Here is a 22387-nt window from a genome sequence, read left to right as displayed (position 1 = left end):
TCGTCGGCCAAATTTTTTCTTCGATCAGAAATATTTTTTTCAAATTTTTGAACTGAACCAATTTAACGATCAGGGTTATAAAATCGCGCGAGCAGTACCCTATTAAAGGCGTTTTTTTTTTTTTTTTTTTCTTAAGAAATATCTTTATAACGCTGAAGGCGTTTTACATATTTTTTGAAGTTTCGTTTTTTTCCCCTTTTCTGTTCTTTTTCGTTTTTTTTAATGTACATACTGCATGTATATGATGTACATGTTTAATGTACATGTTTTATTACATGTTTTATATCTTTAGATGTACTGCGAACATTTTTTTATGTTCACATTATGCATGTACATTTTCACCCCATTTGAAAACCATTTGACAATTTTTACCACATTTATGCCATTTGTTTGAAGGGAAATGAACGGAAAGAAAAACGCTTCTTGCTGTATTTTTTTTTTTACATGTTTGCGCAATGACGAGTGTTTAAGAATCCCCCCACCCGGGTGTTTTGGATTGTGCTCGATTGTATGAAACTGTACATTTTGTTTGCATGGTGCGTACACGTGATGCGTGGATGCGCGGATGCACGTATGAATATATATGCATACGCATATGCATGTACGTATGTATGTACGTGCGCGCACCTATTTATGCCTGCCCCTCTTCGCATGCGCCGGGCGCACGTGCACATGCCTTTATGTGGAGCAAGTCTTTAAGACTTTACATTCATGCGTAGCGATATTCGTGGCGATGTACGTGGCGATATACGCAGCGATGCATGGCGATACGTACCAGTACATATTTCAAGAAGGCAATTCTCAAAATGTAATATGAAAATCTTCCAAATAAAAGAAAAGAGAGTAGTTTTTCACAAAGACTAAAACAACAAAAAAAAGAAAAAGAAAAAGAAAAAAAAAAGATGAGTGAATCACCAAGTGAAAAAGATAAAATGAAAAAGGAAAGACAACCACATGGGGATCAATCAGAAGGTATACATGACGACGAAAGGGGTCTTGTAAGCAGCAAGCTCATGAGCATAAAAGAAAATCAAGACCCTGCAAGTGAGAGGTGGAAAAGTGAGAAAGAAGCAACCGCAAGCGCAACTGCAACTGCTAGTGCAAAAGACGATTTGCGCAAATTGATCAGCTACAAAAATGTATGTACCCTTAGGGACGACGGCAGTGATGGCCACAAAACATGCCACCATAATACGCCAGACGATTTCCAAACGGATAAAAAGAATTTTTTAAGTGATAGCAACACGGATTTTTCAAAATCAGAAAGCAAGGGCTCCCTGAATGCGAACTCTCCGCCCACCAGTTACAACAACAGCATTAACGATAACGGGAAAAGCAGAAACAGCAGCAAGGACAGCAATAGGACCAACGGCACGAACAGAAGCAAAGACAAGGCACCCAGTTGCGATGATCAAAAGGGTGGAGGAAAACAGGAGAGCGGCCGAGCAGCCGTTATCGAAATAGAAAGGGAGAAACGCCCCAAATTAAAAGCGGACGAGGTGGGTCACTCGAATAGGAGCAGTCCTCCAATCGATCTGCACCACAGTCGTCCTGCCAATCTACACCACAGTCGTAAAAAGTTCCTCATCGAAGGGGGAAGAATAACACGAAGTAGTGTTGTAAAATGCACTGACTTTCTAAATAAGAACCGAATTAGCAAAACCCCCTCGCCGAAGGCATTACGGATGAAGAAGCAAATGATTACCAATGTTGCAGATGACTCTTCTGAGGTACAAAAATGTAAGAAGAAAATATTTTTAAAAAAGTTACTTAGTGACGGTAAAACTTACCATTCAGATGTTGATAACTCCAAAAGGAGCAGTTTTTTTAGTTGTAAATATTTTCAAAATTTTAATAAAGCAAGAGGGGGTAGTAATTTCCCCCTACTACTGTCATCATCACCACATGGCATAACTAACCATCATGGATGTAAGAAGAGGGTTAAAAAGATACATTTCGCCAATCATAGTGATAATAAAATATACAGTTGTTCTTGCAATTGTGATATAAGTTGTGAAAGGAATTCGTATTCCGACACGTATGTAATTTATTCCCCTCCAAAAAAAAAGGGGAAAAGCAAAAGTCCATATAACATTCTTTTTCATGATAAATTTGTTAAACAATATCAGTGCAATGATAGGGAGGATAAAATGGGATTCCCCAATTCTTCCCAACTGTATGACTCTTTTTTTTATACTCATAAGAAGAAAAAAAGAAGAAATGAAATTAGCCAAGGGGAGAAATCGCGCGTCAGAAAGAGGGCCAACTGCCTTCCTTTCCAAAATTACAACTTCACCTTAAGGAACTTTCAGAAGAGAAAAAAGAGTTACTTTCATTTTAGAAAAAATAGAAAATGTCGTGTGAAGAAGAAAAAGGGCGCCAAAAGGAAGAAGCGCGATGGAGTAGGCACACACCGATTGGGCGAAGAAAACAGCAGAATGATTAGCCCCATGGAGGAGGGGGACCCCCCAAAGGGAGATATTTCCCTCATTGAAGAGAAAGCAGAACCACATCCAAACGTTATGCAGAGCGAAACGGGTTGTAAGCCAACCGTATGTTTGACCACTGGAGGAGAAAAGGATAAGGGCGATTCGGGCCAAGTGGATATAGGACCACCAAACGGGAACACTGAGGGGGAACAAAACGCTCAGCAGTCGAGCCATCATTTAACGGAAGAATGTGAAGAGCCGTTAAAAGGGAACAACCCAGAGGAGGAATCGCTACCGCGAAACATGTTGGGCGAAGTTAATAATCAGGCTAGTCAACCCCCCCCCACTGATTCCGCATCGGGGAAGGACAAAAACGAAATGGCAGAGGGACCATGCAAAGAAATCAAAATAACGGGAAAAAATTTCATAAAATATGACGAAGAAATATTTGAACATTTCTACAACGATGTGCATTTAAAAATTGGAAAGATTGTCACAAATAAAAGAAAAAAATATTTTCTAACTTATAAAATTGTTAAAGATTCCTACTTTCGCATTTTAATTTTGAATAGCGAAAAATTGGAAAAAAATATTCTTCAAGCGATAGCCATTCAGGATGTCATTTTGTACGATAAAAATGTCAAAATTTTTAGCGACCCTTTTTATATGAGAAATGGCAGCAAGCTCTACGCTGTGAAGTTTTTGAAGGTGTTCAGCTTAAAGTATTTAAAAAAAATAAAAAAAATGAGCGACATTGTATTTTCCGATGCGGAGGAGGGGAGCCCCAGTGTGAAAGCGGAAAATTCTGAGTCGGCCCAGTTGCGCATGGCAGATGAGGAGAATGCAATATCAACCGATAAATCGGCCACCAAACCGACCGCGAAAGAAACTGATGCTGTGGAGAAGGACCATTTGAGTAAGAAGGAGCCCACGCAGTCGGCGGATGAGCCCCAAAATGGGAATCTTTCGGAAGGCACAGAAGCGAACGGGGGGAGCGGCCATAAGGGGGCAATAAAGGAAGATACACAAGGTGAGGCGACTATGGGCACGCAGAAGAACGCGCCTGAAGGAAGCAACATGAGCGACGGTGAGGGAGGAAGCGGCTACAAGTGTAGCGATAATCAAGCTGAGGAAATCCCCGCCGTGAACAACTCAAGCGATAACTACGACAATGTTAGTAATGGTGGAAGCAGGAAATTAAAGAAAGGAACAAAAAGTGCCGATAAGGAGAACCCCCCAAAGGGAACAAACAAAAGCGGAAGGAAAAACACCGAAGTGAAGGAGGAACCTTCATCTAATGAGACACTCCCAAAGGGAAATACCAAGGGAAGTGCCAAGGGGAATGCCAAGGGGAATGCCAGTGGAAATGTTAAGGGAAATTCTAGTAGAAATACCAAAGAGAAAAAATCAAACGCAGATGTGAAGAAGAAAAATAGTAGGGACTCCCCGGTGAAGAAAAAACCAAACGAATTAGCCAAAAATGTGAATGATAAAAAAAGCAAAAAAAGAAACAGTGCGAAGGTGAAAATTGAAAACGAAGCCGGCAACAAGGAAGAGGAGGAGCACAACTACACAGGCATCATATACAATGACAAGAAGAAGTTCTATTTTAATGTTCACAGTATGGTAGACATAATTCAGATGGTTAAAGGATCGCAGGAGAAAACCAAATTCCACCTAGATGCCAATAATAACAATATGAAGAAGAAATGGAGGCTGTTTAAAAAAGTGGAAAAAACATTATTTTTGGAGAACCTTGTCATGGATGATGAGGAAGTGCTTTTTAAGAGACCCAAATTTTTTAATTGCATAATTGAAGAATCTGTTGATAACTACAACGTAGCGTACGAGGCGGAGAATGGGGTGGTGCACCTGTTTGAAAATAAGTTAGATCGACTGAAAAAGAAAAAAGGGGGCAATAAAACGGAAGCGGATACGTCTAATAAGTACATCGAATTGAAGGATGAAGAAAAGGGATTCAAATACATCGGCTATCGCGTCAGTTTTGAGCTAAAGAAGGACAACAAAAAGAAGAGTCACTTCAAGACGGGCATTATAAAGTATTACTCTCCAAAATATAAGCAGTTTTTTATTCACCATATAGAAAATTTCAAATGCAATGGGTCAGTAGCCGATTCGCCGAAGAGTACCAACAGGGAGATGGGGTACACAAGAGGAGGCAGCAAGTCAAGCGCCACCTCCCCACCGTTGTACAGCAACTCGAAAGGGTATCATCACCCCTTGGCAGAGTTAGAAAATGCACATTATGGTGGGGTCGACCAGGAGATTGGCAAACCGATCAGCGAGAGGCAGAATGAGGAGGGCCAACCTGCAGAGGGGGCCAACCAGAACAACCGCTGCATAGTCCGAAGCGAAGAAGAAATGATGTACCTCAATTATGAGAGAAGGCTAGATGAAGAAAATGAAAAGAAGAAATGCGATTTTGTATTTTCAGATGTGAAGGGGTGGTATTCCCCCCACTTCTACAACATTAAGGTGCTAAAAACGGCGAAAGAATTTGAGCGCTTTGATATACTCGACAAAAATGACAAAAGGAAGGAGCTAATCGATTACAGCCTTTTGAAGAAGAGAGACGAATGCTCCATATGTAAGAACAGCATCCTGTTTATTAAGGGACACGACCATTACACGAATAGCCTCTCCACCATCATATACGACTTGAGCAGCGAAATGGAAAAAAAAGAAATTGATGAGAAAAATATGATCAACGTGTACTGGGGAATTAAGTGCTTCATATGTTCGAAGAAATTCCACGCCAAGTGCCTCGACGATGAGGTGATAATCACCAAGGGGTACGACAAAAATGTGCTAATGAAGGAGTATAAGAAGTACATTTATAAGAACAGCCTGAAGAAGGACAAGAAATGCTTTAAGAGTGATAAGGAGAAGGGAGCTAGGAGTGTCACTAAGAAGGAGGAAAAATCGAAGAGGGTGAAGAAGAACGCCAGCAATTTTAGCGATTCGAAATGCACCGCAGGAGGGGGAGACTCCAAAACGAGCAAGCAGAAGAAAAATGCCAGTGGGAAAAGAACCACCGGGAGTAGCAAAAACGGGGCGAGCAAACGCGCGGAGGATTCGTCGAACGATGCGGTGAAGGAGGAAAATGAGGACGCAGAGGAAAAGAGCAGCAAAAGTAAGAAAAAGAAAGGAGGCAAAGAATGTACGAGTCAAAACGAAAACGGCAAAAATAATGACAGCGAGAACGACTACAAAAGTGACGACAGAGAGGAGCAAAACAAAAGCGACGAGCTGAACGATGAAGAAGATAGCGATGTGGAAGAGACAAACAATTGCACCAAATCGAAAAGTAAAAAGTCGAGGAAGTGCATCAATTACGTCCCAGCGGTGAAGTACAATGATATAAGTTACAAAAAATTCGTCTGTAAAGATTGCTATCGGTGCATATACTGCTGTGAGAGCATATACAATTATAAGCAAACGCCCAATATAGCCAATTACGTGATTTGCAAAACGTGCAACATGGTTGCACATGGGTCTTGTTGTTTCCCGAATGTGCCCGACATTTACCTCTTCAATTGGAAGTGCGACGACTGCTTGAAGTGCAACAAATGTGACTACTCCAACCTTTGCTTCATCAACTACAACGAGTGGGAGTTTCACCTGGACTGCTGCATCAACTGCTATAAAGAATATGAGAAGAAAAACTTCTGCATCATGTGCAATGAGAAATACGAAATTGATGACAGCAACAAGTGGGTGCAGTGCGATGTGTGCAAATTCTGGATCCACCTAAGTTGCGACAAGAATGAAAATAGAAATATAGAAACTTTGTCCATAAAAAGTATTAACTATAAGTGCCCTACCTGCAGATCGGGTTCATTCCATGATAAGATCGAGAGAATACTCTACCTATTTTTTCTGCTCGATAAGTACAAAAATTTCACCTTCCATGTACCGATCAACTTTTACATCTACTGGAGAATTGTCAAAATACCGATGAACCTGTACATTATGAAGAAGAAAATTTGGGAGAAGAAATACAGCACTATGTTGGAGTTCCTCTACGACTTCTTCCTCATCATACATAACGCCAAAACGGTGCATATGCCGAATACCCCAATTTATAAAAATGCATGCATTTTTGAGAAAAAAGGAAAAGTCATCATAAAGAATATGTTCAATTTGGATAATGACGAGCTGAACAAGTGTATTGATGACTGTCTGGAGACCTACAAGAAGGCCACCAATGAAGAGACAACCAATGATAATAGCAAAATGGAAGAGGAGGGTAAAAATTACGAGGGGATATTCTCGTCAGGTGGGAATAAACTAACCGCTAGCCTATGTAACAATAGTAGGGATGAAATTCTCGGCATGAATGTTGACCATCTTTCCGATAGGAAGAATGTTACCCTTGATTTGTACCACTCAGAAAGTGTGAACCATTTGGGCCACCCTGGAATTGGCAAAGAGGTGATGACTACTGCGGGTGAGTTCGCCAAATTGGGCTTCTATCCCCCACAAGATGGTGGCATCGCCCACACGGGGGGAAATAACCATGGAAATGTAACTCAGCAGAAGTTTGCAGGGAGCGCACTCCTCAACGAGTGTAGTATGCAGGAGGGGGTGCACATTCCTCCCGGTGGAGTGAATAACTGTACTGGTAGGCCATACCAATCGTATGGATGCCCCAACGCAGATGGTACATTTGAAAGTGGCATCGCAAAGATGGGGACTAATATGCAATCTCACATGAATGGGACCGATTCATATAATGATTACCCCTTAATGGAAAGGAAGAACCCCATGGGAGCGTGCGATAAGAACCCGCTAGACCTTCCCCCAAATAAAGACGACACACTTTTATACAACTTCAGCAACAACAAGGTGAGTAAAACCCTTTTAAATAATAACCTGCTTAGGAAGCGAAAACTGGAGATGCTGGAGAAGGACATCACGCAGTATGAGCTACACGAGCTGTTCAATTTTAAAAGCGACTCGGTGTTTATCCACCGGAATAATGAAATGTTTGTTCCGCAGAGTGGCGGCATAACCAACTATAACATCCTCACCGTTAATGTGAAGGGCAAAATTTATTTTAATCGATCCTTTGACAGATTTGACGAGTTTGACGTTTGTAAGATAAGGAAGATGCATCTTTTGACTGGCGGGAGTTTTTCCCCCAGTTGTGGAGCGGCCAGGGAGGAAACGTTTTCCGGGGAAAATCTCCAAGGGGGCAACCGCAGCAGTAAAGAAGGGAGAACAACCCCCCTTGTGGATAATCCCCCGGATGGTCAATCAATAAGGGAGAATGCAAAGGGGGAACATAAAAAGCGGCCCCATCGTGGCCATTCGAGCGTATTTGTTAATGAGAACATATTCATGATTGACATCAGGAAGGAGAAGGTCAAAATGAACCACGTGCTTAAGGAGGAGACCAAGATTGTCAACCCGGTGAACAATGCCTACAAATTTTTGAAGTGCGTCCAGATGGTTTTTTTTGGCCACCATGGTACTAACGAGCATGCCGTAAGGAAGAATGCATCATCTGTAGGAATGGACTACGTGACAACCCGCGTAAACTACAACAGCAGCGATAACGAAAGTGCCGATGGTGTAACGGTGGAACGGGTTCATAGGGACAAGGGGGAGGCCATATCCCTCGATGATATCATCTCCCTCATGGAGGGAAGAACTTCCAAGGGGGGATCAAAGAAAAAGGGCCAAAATGCTAATTGTGCTAAACCCCCCAATTATCGCCCCTTTAGAAGCAACCCCACTGGGAAAAAAGCGCCACATAATAAAATAAAACTTCTCAACAATGACATTTTGAAAGAGTACTGCCATGTTTGCGGATGCATAGAGTACAAAAATCCGCTGGTTTACTGCGGCGCATGTGGGGTGTCCCTTCACTACTCCTGTGCTAATATTTCCAACCCGTTTCTGTTTAACCTGGCTGGTTACACACAACACAGGAAGGAGGTTAACCAAATTTTTAACATCCTCACGAGGAACTTCAAATGTAATCAGTGCATCAAGTGTGACAAGTGCGATGCCCACTTTAGTGACGCTGTCAGGGAGACCTTCTATTCCAACATCAGCAGTTTGGATACCTCCAGTGGAAACCATTTGACCAAAAAAACAACCTTCAGTTATTTTTACAATTTGAAGATAGAGGTGGTCACTCTGATGAAGGATAAAAACGCGCAGAGGAGAAAAACGCTGGCGGATGGCAAAGCCCTCGAATTTGACGAAAAAGGGGAAGTAGCTTCTCCCATGATTAGCGAACTGAATGAAAGTCCAAAGAATGATCAAAGGGGCGTGCAATTGCCTGATGAATTTGCAAAAGTCGAATTAGTGGAAAACGCGGAAGGAGGGGAGAGCTCCCCCGTTAGCCATGGCGGCATGACCAAAATGGAGAAGCAAAACGGGGATGGTAATCATCAGCAGCAGGGGGAGAAGAACCAACTGGGCGTTAACCCATCCGTGTGCTCCAAAAAGAGGAAGAAGCAAAACGGCATTGACGTGGGGAGCCAGATGGGAAGCCCGACCACCACATGCCCCATCGCTGATGTGAAAGAAGAATCCAAAACGGTGCAAACGAATAGCGAAATGGAGTTATCGCCGAAGAAGAAAAAAATGTCGCCCAAGAAGAAAACAACTAGTAGTAAAAAAAATGAAGAAAATGAGAAGGTGGACCAGAGTGCCCCCAATAGTATTATCAGCATACTGAGTGTACACGACGAGGCGCAAAGGATAATAAAATGCTTCTGCTGTGGAAAATCCGCACACAATGAATGTTTCTATCGAATAGAAAACAGCGGGGAGAGTGCCGATAAGAACGACCACGATGTGCATAGGAAGGCCGTAAGGACTGTGTTCAAAAGGTGCTACGTAAAAAAGAACCATAGTAAAAAGATGGGTTCGCCTGAAAAATCGGAGAAGGGGTTATCTACAGCGAACTCGGGCGATTATGCCCCCCCCCAGGAGAGCATTTTGGATAGCACCGTAAATGAGGCGACCCTACCCCTCAGCAAAGAGAAGTCACCAATCAGAAGTGATCAAATTGGGGAGGCCAACACAGAAGAGAGGAACAACGCAATCACGTCATCCCCCTCCCAGGAGAATGACACGACGACAACCACTACGGAGACGACGACCGCTGCGGCAATGATGGTGATGGTTCCGCCCCACATTAAACCAAATACACCGAAGAAGGATAAATTAAAGGCACACCTCAACAGCAGCCATATCGTTAGTGAGGACATCCACACGAGTGTGAAGTGTACTGTGAATAGAGGCAGCCCAGATGAATGCGCCATCCAATCGACGAGCATCAATATTAACAGCAAAGTTGAGTGCTCCATAGTGAGCAGCAACGTGACGGTGCTTAACCCGAACGAAACGAACGCAAGCAAAAGTTCTCTACTCAAAAATGAGCTCCCCAATAATGGCGTCATTGTCATTCCAGCTGATGAGATTGTAAGAGAATCTTTAAGAGGTGCAAACAATTCAGAAGCGAACACCGAAACGGTAGTTATAAATGGAAAGGTGTATAATAAGCTCCTCATAAGTGAGATGTACGATGTGATAAGGCAAAAGAAAAATGTGAAAGGGAAAAACTTCGTGCATTTATTTGTTGCTAACATTGACGAAGCTGTGATGTATCCCGTGCTCAACGAAATGCTCAAAGGGCTACACACCTACCTTAATGATAAATTAAATTACTACCGATTGAACAAAAATGTAAGCAGCGTTGTGCCGGTGGAACATGCGGATAAATCTAAGAAGGAAAAGCACCACCTGTTTGATAGGAAGAATCTCATTACGGATAATAATGCAGAGGTTAAAGCTTCAGAAATGCTGCTAAAAATTAACGCCCTAATTTCGGAGACCCTATCAGTGCCCTCGAACAGAAAGGCATCAAATGGGAAACACGGAAATAGGAGGAGTAGCTCAGGTTGTAAGAAAAACGCATGTAATGATAATCCAAGTGAACGCACCATGAGTCATACTAGAAGTGAACACTTTAAAGGAAGCAACCCCACTACCATGGAGGTGAAAAATCAGGAGAACAGAACGAATGAAACGCTGCTACTTGCGACAAATGGAGATAATGCATTTGCATCACCGCCCTATTATGTGCACTGCGGGGAGAATAGTAAGAATGCCCCGATTGACGTCGACAGTTTTGGCGCGTACAAAATGAAGCTTTGTAGCAGTGCGAGCGGGGGTAGCCATTTCGATGCGGCGAACAGCGGGAAGAGTGTTCCCAACTTTATCGACATGACGAACGTGAATGATGTGAGCGTAACGGGGGTGAGCGGCTCAGCTGGGTTAGGCGGCACATCTGCGTTTGGTAGCCTTGGCGAGCATGCGGAACCCAAACCGCTGGACCTCACCAGCAGGAAGAACCAAAACGGCGCGTACATGAACAAGAGCATATACAAGCTGCGCTGCAAGTTTAACGAAAAGAACATCAAAAAGTTGACCCCCCCCACAGGGAAGAATGCCAACGGTGGGTACTCTGCACCCAACATGAATTATAGCCCTATTAGGAAAATAATAAAATTGGACAAAACGAACAATGTGAAGATGAACGTGAACAGCGTGAGCACCTTCTCCGAGTGCAACTCGAACGTAAACGACCTGGGCTACATGCACGGCAGGACCTTAAGCTCGCCCCTGGGCAGCGTAAGCAACTACAGCAACGTCCTCATCGTGAACAACACGAGCAGTATAAGCGGCGTGAGCGGGGTTAGCGGTGTTAGCGGTGTTAGCGGCGCAGGCGGGGTAGGCGCGATGGGCGCGATGGGCGGCCTGAACAGCGTGCATAATATAAATAGCATTAACAGCATCAACAGCGTCAACAGCGTCAGCAATTTCAACGGGGAGAACCTCTGCAGCAGCAGCAGCGTGAGTCTCCAGAATGTGAGCGTGGACGGCGGAGGCAACCTGTACAACCTAATCAGCATGAACAACAACGTTAACGCGTCGAACACGGTGAACATCAGGGACTTCCTGGGCAACGCCTGCAACGTGAACGATATTAATATCGTGCAGAATATTAGCATACTCAATAATAACAACTTGATAATAAATGTGAACGGCGTGGAGGGAAAGAAGGAGCCCTTTGTGAATTATTCCCACTTGGGGAACGCGGGCGCCATTAACCCGATGAGTAGCGTGATCAATGCGGGGGGGATGAGCCACGTCAACGGTGCCATGGCCGCCACTGGGATGAGCCACGTCAACGGTGCCATGGCCGCCACTGGGATGAGCAACGTGAACGGTAGCATGGCCGCGACGGGGATGAGCAACCTCGATGGTGCCGTGCCCCCCGGAGGACCCCTGTTCGGTGAAAACCCCACAGCGCACATTAACAGCATGAACGAAATGACCCACCCGTTTAGCAACCCCACCTACGCGGAAGAAGGCGAAAACGTGTACCGCTACAGCGATAATATGAAAACATGCAACGCACACATGAACAGTCAAAACATGGAAAGAATGAGTAACGGAAGAAGTTATAGCGATGTGATTAACATGAAGTACGTAAAGAATTTCCCCATGAACAGTGTTAGCGGCATGCCAAGTAATGTGGCCAATGTGTTTATAAACGAGGCAAACTTTCAACCCCCCCCAAGTGTATACCCACATCGTAAAGTAGATTATTCATCGAATGAAATGTCAATGGAGAAGAATGTATACAGACCGGATCTACACAATAACGAAATGAACATGTTCAAAAATAATTACTACTTTTTTAATCAAGGGGGAAATCATAGTAACTCCTCTGCAAACCACGACATGGCAAATGTGAATATGCCTTTGGATTATTATAACCCTATGAGGAATGGCGGGAATAATTTTAAGCACGAGATGAATGCTACCCCGTTTGACGGCAGAATGAATAACGAAAGCTTCGAAATGAACAGAAAAATAATGATCAATGTAAGTGGTAGTAATGAACAACCCATTTTGTATAACGATAGCGGAAACTTCATTCTGCACAGTAAAGAAGCGTCAGATGTGAACCGAGATGGAAGCAGCAGCTCCGCCTTCCCCAATATGAAGTACGGCAATATTTCTTATGCCTATGAGGTGAGGAACCAGAATAAGTTTTCAGACCTCTACAGCGTTTACAGCAAAAATGTCAAACAGAAGGATCAGGCGCACACGAAAACGCTGCTCAAATCGAACATCCCCAATTTGGACAAGTTCATAAATAGCAGCAGGAATAGGAGGTCCTTTCCGCCGAGCGAGAAGATGCCCGGGCCGGGGAACACCGGTGCAAATATTGGCGGCCCAAATATTGGCGGCGCAAATGTTAGCGGCGTAAATCTCAGCGGCGTGAATGCTGGCGGCCTAAACTACAATTACAACTACCGATACTGCGGCAGCTACAGCCACAACGGAGGCAGCTTCGACCCCAGCGTGTTCAAGCTTAACGAAAACGCACCCCCCGTGCCGAACGTGACTGAAAGGGGAAATGTCATCGCCCCAGAATTCGACGCAGCCAACAAGAACCCCAACTTCTCGGCCAACAAATTACACAACGAAAATGTGCTCAACATAAGGGTTGAAAAAAATTTCTCCAACAACGCAGATCATGTAGTGAAAGACATGCAGAAGTGCATCCTCCCTCTTGGAGCCGTTAGCAAGAAGTGCATTCTTTATAACCACAATGAGAAGAAAGAAATCCACATAAATCTGTGCAATGAGGTGAAGTATAATGTGCAGAGCGGCCCAACCAGTGCAAATGGGGAAGCGACGGAGGGAGCGGAACTGGCCAGCAGTAAGAAAAGGAAACTGAAGTTTTACTGCAAAAATATTTTGATCAAGAAGGAGAATGGCGGCAGCGATGTGAGCGGGGTCAGCGGGGTTAGCGGCTTGAATGCAGCGAATGTCAATGAGGTGGGAAGCGGCAGCTACGACGGAGCAGTCAATAACAATGTAAGCGAGCAGACGGAGAAGAAGAAAAAGAAGGGCGGCAATTCCGCCTCCAACGGTAAAGAGTGTAAAAAGGAAAAATCCCAGGCGGATCAAAGCGCAACAGAAAATGGAGGCCAAAATAAGGATGCTAGGAAAAAGAAAAGAAGGGACAAAAGCGAACAGGGGGAAGAGGCCGAAAAGGGAGCCAAAAGGAAGGATGCCGAGAAGGGGGAAAGGAAGAAGGCAGAAAGGAAGGTTGCCGAAAAGGGGGAAGAAAAAAAAACGGAAAAGAAGGCAGCAGAAGTGAAGGCGGCGGAAAAGAAGGCCACAGAAAAGAAGGCAGCAGAAAAGAAATCAGTAGAAAAAAAAGCAGTGGAAAAGGCCGAAAAGAAGCCGGCAAAGAAGGTCAAAAAGGAGGAAAAAAAAGGCGATCGGAAGTCCGAAAAGAACAGCGACGTTAAGGAGGAAAAAAAAGAAATGGAGGAGGAGAAGAACGAAGAAAAGGAAAAGGAAAAGAAAAAGGCCAAGCCGAAGAAGTCGTCGAAGGAGGAAAAACAGGACGAAAGGGCGGAGCAGGAACAGGAACAATGCAAGGACAAAGCGAAAGAAACGAAAAGGAAGAGCGCAAAAGGGGAGAAATGCGAAAAGGACTCGAAGGCGACCAAAGCTGCCAAAACAGAAAGGGAGAAAAAAAGGGCCAAGGTGAAAAAAGAGGAACCCGCGCAGGAGGGCAAAAAAGAAGGAAAGGAAAAAAAAAGAGTTAAGGGAAAAGATAAAGGGGATGAAAAAAAAAGGGGAACAAAAACGAATGAAAATGCAGAAGAAAAGGAAAAAAAGAAAGCGAGCGAAAGCAGGACAACACAGGTGAAAACGAAGAAGGAAGCAAACGAAAGAAAAGTAGATACAGAGAATAACAATCCAGCGGGGGATAAACTACACGAGTTGAAGGGGAACAGCAGTTCCGCCACGATTTCCATTAGCAGCAAGTTTGTTTGTGGCAGCACATACGTTTCTGATTTGGTTCCCAAAAATTGCAGCATGCAGGGGAGATGCAAAATGGATGACAGTTACTTCACAGATAGCGATGAGGAGTTGTGCCTGTATTCGGACGCCCCCGAATCTGATCACTCTACCATGAATAGAGGAGCGGCAGGAAGTAATCGAAAGAGAAACAGAATAAACAAATTAAACGGATTTTTGAAGAAGAACAAATTCGTGCTGAAATCCAAGTTCAAGAGGGTCACCCCGAATTCGTACCTTTGCCATAGCTGCGTTGTGTTGTACAGGAATGACTTTTCGTTTAGCGCGTTTACGGAGGAGGTAGCGGCGGTTGAGGGGAAGGTGTGTGGAAGTGGTAACGAGGTGGGCGTAATTAGTCATGATAATGCTTTCCAGGTTAAAAAAGAAATCAACGCGCAGGAGGGGGAAGATTCCGTCGAACAGAATAGCGCAGATAGCATAAGCAAGGGCGTTGCTGAGGAGGGGAAGGAAGAGAAGAACCCCGACGGCGCGTGTGATGGAGTGACACTCAGCGCGAACGCGAATAATGACGGAATAGTGCAACCGTTGTGTAATCCCAGTGCATGTGAAGAGGGGGTAAATGTCGATGCGAAGCGGAGCGGAGGAGATGAAGGAGATGAGCAAAATGAGGCAACCAATTTGAAGGACGCATCGAACAGTGGTCAACATGTAGATGGTGCTGCCCCTGAGGGTGACGAAAAAAACGTGCCCCTTAATAACACACATGATTGTAGAGGAGACGATAGCGGAAGCAACAATCGAGAGGACTACTTCAGGATAAGCAACGAACGTAGTGGAAGGCGGGACCCTGACTGGATTTTCTGGATGAAGAAGATATCCGCACACAATAACGTCTTCTTCAACCGTGCCTACTTAAAGGAGAAGAAGGCAACCCCCAATGTGAGGCACTTCTTTGAAACCAAGCGGGACGTTTACAAGTGCTCCATTTGTTGCATGATCTGTGAGTACAAAATTGGGAAAGGCGACAGCAGTGCGGCTGAAAAAACGGCCGAACGAACCGCAGAGGACGAAAGTGACAACCTCAACAGCCTCTTCCTGTGCAACGCGTGCAGTTTACGCTATGGGCACATTCAGAAATACACAGTGCCATACGCTGACAGTAGCGGCAACAGGGGCAAAACTCTCCTCAACCTGAACAGGGAACGAAGTGAAAAAAGGAAGTTGCACGAATTGGTTTATTTCGTAATAAAAATGAGCTATCAATTTATGTACTTTAAGAGGAATTTTTTTAAATCATTTTGCCATTTGCTAGATGGATTTCTCCGAAGAAATAAATCAAATGTGAAACTGCTGTACCGCTTATATTTTGGCAACCTCTTTTTTAAGTATGATGAGTTTTTCCCCTTTTTCAGCAACCAAGTTAGGAGAGATGACCAGTTGAGGCGGCTATTTGATAGGAGTGGCAAGATGGCTATGCCCTTTGGATCGACACACCAACATGTTTTGACTTATGCTCTGGACCTCTTTTGCATGAGAATGTCCCGTTGTTCTACGAAGGGGAAAAGAAAATCGAGTGGTGCCACGGCTTCAGTTCGCGTGTCCCTCGCGGCGAGGAAGCTACTGTTTTGTTATTATAAGAAGGGGGTCTGCAGTGGGGCTGGAAATGGGGGAAGCTACTTTGGGCACGTCGTCAGTTACTCCGTTTACTTTTTGCACTTGTATTACTTGCACAAGTTGCACGTCAGCGGGGTGAGGAAGGAGCGAATGTGCCATGGGGCAGGAAAAGCGGGACGAGGGAGAGCATCACGCGGGAGTGAAAGCACACTTGGGCCTACACCTGGATGTACTGTTGGATCTACACTTGAAAGCGCCGCGAAAACCGTGAAGAAGGTCCGCATCGCGGAGAGGAAAAAAAGGAGAAAAGTTAACCACAATTTGTTTTTCAAAATGAAGAACACGGAGGCCTTCGCGGGTGCCCTACGAGCGTTAAGCCAGGGCGAGTCGGAGTGGCCCATCCTGCATAGGGAGAACCTCATGATGAAGAAGGGTTTGACGACCACCTGCCGCAGTAGCAGCAGCAGCGCTTGTAAGAAGGGGCAGTTAAAGGAAGGAAAAACCAAACTGTTTAGCAGTCGAAGTGCCAAAGGAGCGGCCTCCCTCTTGCTATATGAAAAAAGATGCGGTGAACACAAAAGGGATGGTCAAAATGAGGAGGACAAACTTGGAGTTAGCCCCCTCCACAGCAGCGAGTGCCAAAAGAAAGTAAAGCAATACGTAAAGAAGATCAAATGCACCATAAAAAATAAACTAAATTTATACGTAAAAATTATGCTTACTATGTACACGCAGGAAAGCCTCAATATGATAAAATACCAAAGCACTGATGAGAAGAAGCGGCTCAGGCAGGGGAACACGAAGACGTGCCTTTTATGCCATTATGGTAACTACCTCTATAAGGGAAGGCTAATCCCATTTTATGATATCTTTATTCATAGCGAATGCCTAAAATGGAGCCTAAATTGCATACAATACTATAAGCTGAATAGCAGTAGCTGCGAGTGCCGTAGTAGGATCGGCAAGGGGGAGACGGAATGCAAGGTGAATGTTAAGAAAAACCCCTCGAATGATAAAAAGGGAGCGAGGAGCTCGTCCGGAAAGAGGTGCAAAAAGAAATCCGCGGGAAGTGGTTCGTGTTCGGTTAAGAATGAGGCCGTGGGCGGAGGAACTAAGGAGAGCGCCGACAGGAACAGTACCCACATGAGCGGTACCCACGTATGTAACAACCACGTATGTAATAGCCACCTTGAGAGCCTTGCGAACAAAGGGGACGACCCGAACGGCGCAGGCGAAACGCGCGTGAAGGGGGAAGAATGCTGTGGAGGAAGCCAAGCAGGTCAGCAGAACCCTAGTGAGGAAAACCTATCAAAGGAAAAAAACAAAACGGAAGAAATCGTAAACGTAAGAAAAAGCATAAAGAATTTAAAACTAATGGATAATTTCGAGTGGACAGAAAATAAAAACTTCTTCCATAACTACGAACATATAATCGAAATAGACGAAGATGATGTGAAGGAAATAATTTACGACTCTATCAATTCGACTTGCTTTCTTTGTGGTTATAAAAATGCCAGCATTTACTGCAGCAATGAAAACTGCAACATTAAGTTTCACCTCAATTGTGCATTTTACTCTACTATGGTAAAGAACTCGCATCAGAATATTTTTTTTTATTATATGAAATGCTTCAAATTGCTTAAGTTTAACAAGGACACGATTTTTTACAAATACTGCCACTCGTCGGCCAGCAATGCGGAAGATAAGCAGCTGGTACAGTCGCTCTATGAGGATATTTTCCCCGTGCACATTATCTACAAGATGAAAAAGGTGTGGTGCAATAAGTGCTGGAATGCGAAGAGGATATACGACGCGTTCTACATCGATAAGGAGAACATGCAGTGTTCCAGTAGGAAGGAACCGAGCGGAGAGGTGGAAAAGGTCAGCAGAAGACCCGCGCGCAAAGCGAATTCCCCGAATTGTGCCGCTAACCACGCTAACCGCGTGAACTGTACTGCTAACCCCTCGAGTTGTGCTGCAAATGGGGGGGAAGCAGTCCAAGGCGATGCTGCCCCTGCGTGGAATCAGCCCAAACAGGAGGACACCACAACGGGGGAGTTAAACCCGGAGAGAGAAGCAGGGGAATATAACAATGGCTCAAGCGAGCAGGCAGCGACAGGAGAAAATGGCAAAACTTTCGGAGAAGCGGAACCAAAACGAATGGCAAGTAGGAAAAGAATAAACGTCATGGGAAGTCTGAGGAACATTTACAAACACTTCATTCACTTTTATTATGAAAACGGATCGTACTACGTTATGGACCAAATTCTGTATAGCATAAACGAGTGCGTGAGGATAAGGTACAGAAGGAAGCCCCTCAACTCGGTGCAGGAAGTGCTAAATAAAGAAAGCAAGATAGAAAGCAAATTGAAACACTTGGAGAGCATCATTAACGAATGTGCCAACAAAAATGAGGAGAAGAGTTTCGTTAACGATAGGCACCAATTAATATTTCAGCGAAATGTGCAGAATGGGGAAGCCACAAATGAGCAGCTAATGAGCAGAAGCGGGGCACACAGTACCGGCGATGTGCATGAAGAGAGTGACGCACATGCAAATGGCGTAAATATGCAAAACATTATTGACAATAAAAATGTGGAAAATATCTTCAAGTCGTATTTTATTTTGAAAAACTTTTTATACATAGGTAGAGAGATAACACTAAAGAATGAGGAGTATTTTTTTTTAAAAAAAAAAGAGAATTCCTTTTTCAGATATGTGTATTCGAATGATGAGCAGACTTGCAACATACACTTGCCCCACGTGCTTTACAGCAATGCGGTGGCCACTCCGTCCGCCGCGTCGCGAAAGGAGACAACCCCCCACGTGAAGGATAGAAGCCACAGGGGCAATTTGCCATTGACGAATGAGCAGGTAAGGAGTGACAGGAATGAGCGGCAGAGGCAGCAACAGCAGGGGCAACACCACCCGCAGGAGCCGCTGCGCAAGATTTGCTACGCCACCTTCATCGACGACGAGTCCGAGGCGGACAACGATAACTCGGAGAACAACCTGAGCAGCAGTAGCGACCACGAACTGGACGAAACGGACATCGCGCACTGCTACGGCAGAGAAAGGAAAGACAAACAAGCGAAAAGCATTAACCTGTATTTCGAGCTGACGAATGCCAACAGAAAGGTGAATATAACGAGGCTGCAGCAGGTTAGCAATTATGGCGACCGTAGGGAGAGCAGCGATGCGGTGGCTCTGTGCCCCAATGCGGATGAAAAGAGCGAAGCAAAGAGGAGAACAACCAAGGGGAGTGGAACTTCCACTACGGCACCCATCGGAACAGCTACCAAAAAGGCAAGTTTAGAACAAAGCACTTGCGAAAGCAACAGCGTAACGGACAAAAAGGAATCCTTTTTAAATATGATTATTAGCGAAAAGAACGATGTGTTTATCAAGCGAACAAATGAAAAGCTCTTCGCAAACTATAAGTTCAATTGTAGGAATAATATGAACCTCTCAAAGTGTAAAGTAATCAAAATAGGATGCCACAACATCTTGCACATGGGGGACATTGTAAAATATAATGGAGAGAAGAGGATATACCCCTGCGGTTTTGTGAACATGAGAATATTTTTTAATTTGCCCTCCGCGTACCTTTTTCATATTTATAAAAACGCACATATTGACGATGAAGATGAGAAGAAGAAAACCTTGCAGAGGATATTTTTACAAATTCGTGCCACGTACATTTTCTCCATCACTTTGAAGAATCAGCATTTCTTTTTCTCCATCATGCTATTTCCCTTAATAAGTGTTGACCGTTTTTCCGTAGCAGATGCTCAGAAATTTGTGCTAGCGGAAAGCCATGATATAGGGGAAGTGTATGCAAAGTTTTTGTCCCTTTTTAAATTCCCCAATGGAGACCTTAACAATGGGCACATGACGGATGCGTATAGAAAGTACGTCGGCGGGTATTCCCACTTGCTGCAACTGATGCAGAGTTATATCTTCAAGTCGGTGCAACACAACGTGAAGGCAGTAGACCCGCATGACTTCTTCGGCTTGACTCTCCCCTGCGTTATCTACCAAATGAAATACAAGCTCTTCAAATATATTTGGAAAAATGTGAACCACATGATTAGGAATTACATTCGGAGGTACGGCGAAAGGTGAGCAAGCTGTTTAGAGGTGGAACGAAGGGAGGATATGTCCGACTGATGGTGGAGAGGCCCCGATGAGGCCCCGATTAGTCCTCGTCTCTTCCCGCCACTTTGCACGCACGCACGTAACCCTAAATGCTTTTTACCCATGACGCTATTTTCCGTGGCTCTTTTTCAGGGAGGAATTCAAGAAGAGGGTAAAGAACTGCACGCGGGAAGTCATATACAACGACAACTTGCTGTGTAAGTACTCCAATTTGGACACCTCCATTTTTAAGGAGAACGAGAAGGAAAAGGTGAGAGAAAGCGCGAGAGTGAAATGAGCGTGAGAGCGAAGTGAGCGTGCGCGTGAGCGTAAACGTGCATGTGCTTTTCAGCGAAGCAGCTTCGTCCCGCATAATGGGAGCCGCCCCCCTTCCGCGTTGCTCCTGAGTGAACCCCCCATTTATTGACACCCTCCCCCCCATCGTTGCCACCCCTCCAGGAAAAGAACATGAGGAAAACGGTCAAGTATAAATACAACATCAACAGCGCAATGTCCTACCGCTACCTAATGAACATCTCGTCCAATTCGCGGCTATACGTCAAGAAGAGCAGCATCCATGGATATGGGCTTTACACGTGCGAGTTTATAAATGAGGGAGAGGTAAGGATGGAACTTGCTTCACGTTTTTGCTTTCGCCCGCGGTGGGTGAAGCATGCGGGGTGTATATCATGCTGTGTATAGCATGCTGTGTGTCTCAGCGATGCTTCTATTTGCCTGCGCTTACTCACATGGTTCCCTCCCCCCTTCTTCCCCCCCCCTCCAGCCGGTCATCGAATACATCGGTGAGTACATTAGAAACATAATAAGTGACAAGAGGGAAAAGTACTACGACAAAATTGAGAGTAGCTGTTACATGTTCAGGCTAAACGAAAATATAATCATCGATGCCACCAAGTGGGGAAACGTCAGCAGATTTATCAACCACAGCTGCGAGGTAAGGGGGCAAAGACGCACGCGTATTACTACGAGTCAGTAGAATGAGCTAACCGTGGTTCTTCCGTAGTTACGCGCATACGGATCTCCTTCCTAGGGATGGTGCCCTCATTCGTATGCCTACATTTTTTTCCTCATCCCCCCCTTTTTTTTTCCTTTTTTAGCCAAATTGTTTTTGTAAAATTGTAAGCTGTGATCAGAACTTAAAACACATTGTCATCTTCGCCAAGAGGGACATTGTAGCGCACGAAGAAATAACCTACGACTATCAGGTAAGGGACAGAACTGGAGCAAAGGGGGAATTGCGATGGGGGCGGTTCACTTCCGCCCGATTCGCCTGCTTCGTTTTGCTTCACGGGTGGAATAATGATGCCTTTTTCTTTGCGCCCCGCAATTGTGCCCGTTAATCGCTTCTCATTTGTTCCCTTTACGCACTCCTCATTTGTGCCCCTTTTTCCCCCCATCCGTTCAGTTTGGTGTCGAATCGGAAGGAAAAAAACTCATTTGTTTATGCGGCTCCAGCACATGTTTAGGAAGAATGAACTAAAAGGCGACCAAGAGTTTTTGTTTTTTCGTGTGAAAGAAATGTTTCAATCGTTTCAATCGTTTCAATCGTTTCAATCGTTTCAATCGTTTCAATCGTTTCAATCGTTTCAATCGTTTCAATTTTTTGTTTTGTTGTATGTGTCTGTTTACACATGTGCAGGTGTTTTTTTTTTTTTCTTATTTTTTTTGGTAAAAAATGTTAGATTTTTTTTTTTTTTCGCTTTACACGTCAGCGCGTTTGCGCCTATGACTGATCAAGTGTTAGTATGCTCGTCATAAGTCATGTTGCAATGTTGTAATGTTACATTTGTTTTTGAATTCTCCTTTTGTCAACATGTGCATACAGGTATGCAGGTGACTATCTTTTTTTTTTTTCACACACGTGTGCTGCACATGTGTGCGCATTATTTATGTTCCCCCCTTTTGATTTAAAACCCAAGGATAAAAAAAATATTAGTCATTTATTTTTATAAACTGCTTAACCTTTTTTTTTCTACGCAATTTGAAATGAAAACTGTTCAGTATAACGTCGAACGTTTTTTTGTTAAGAAATTTAACCAAGCTTAACTTTGGAAGGCAGCCCTGTGGATTGCCATAAGGTGTTGCTGATTCAAAGGGCGCACGAGAGTACGCACATGATAGGGATACCGCAATCGGAACATTTAAGAGGAGGGGTTAATCCCAAAAGGGGAACATCTTTACAGCCCAGGGGGGGAGGGCAAAAATGCGTTGACTCACCAAGGAATGCAATGCAAAGCGAGGGAAAAAGACCTAATTCCCCACGGATGTTTTTAATTAAAAAAAAAAAA

The 22387-nt window shown here is 44.3% G+C and overlaps 1 protein-coding gene across 1 annotated transcript; it reads left to right on the top strand.

Annotated features, from left to right (window-relative positions):
• Positions 1 to 932: 932 nt before the first annotated feature.
• PVX_114585 (SET domain containing protein) lies at positions 933 to 21579 on the top strand (the record flags this gene model as incomplete). Its single annotated transcript, XM_001616255.1, has 6 exons — positions 933 to 20062; positions 20232 to 20349; positions 20538 to 20699; positions 20863 to 21033; positions 21197 to 21304; positions 21505 to 21579. The coding sequence occupies 6 exons, from the start codon at positions 933 to 935 to the stop codon at positions 21577 to 21579; spliced, it is 19764 nt and encodes a 6587-aa protein (XP_001616305.1).
• Positions 21580 to 22387: the final 808 nt, after the last annotated feature.

Source organism: Plasmodium vivax, chromosome 11 (assembly GCF_000002415.2).
Source record: "Plasmodium vivax chromosome 11, whole genome shotgun sequence".
NCBI classification, from domain to species: Eukaryota; Apicomplexa; class Aconoidasida; order Haemosporida; family Plasmodiidae; genus Plasmodium; species Plasmodium vivax.
This window is presented reverse-complemented; position numbering and strand designations above follow the sequence as displayed.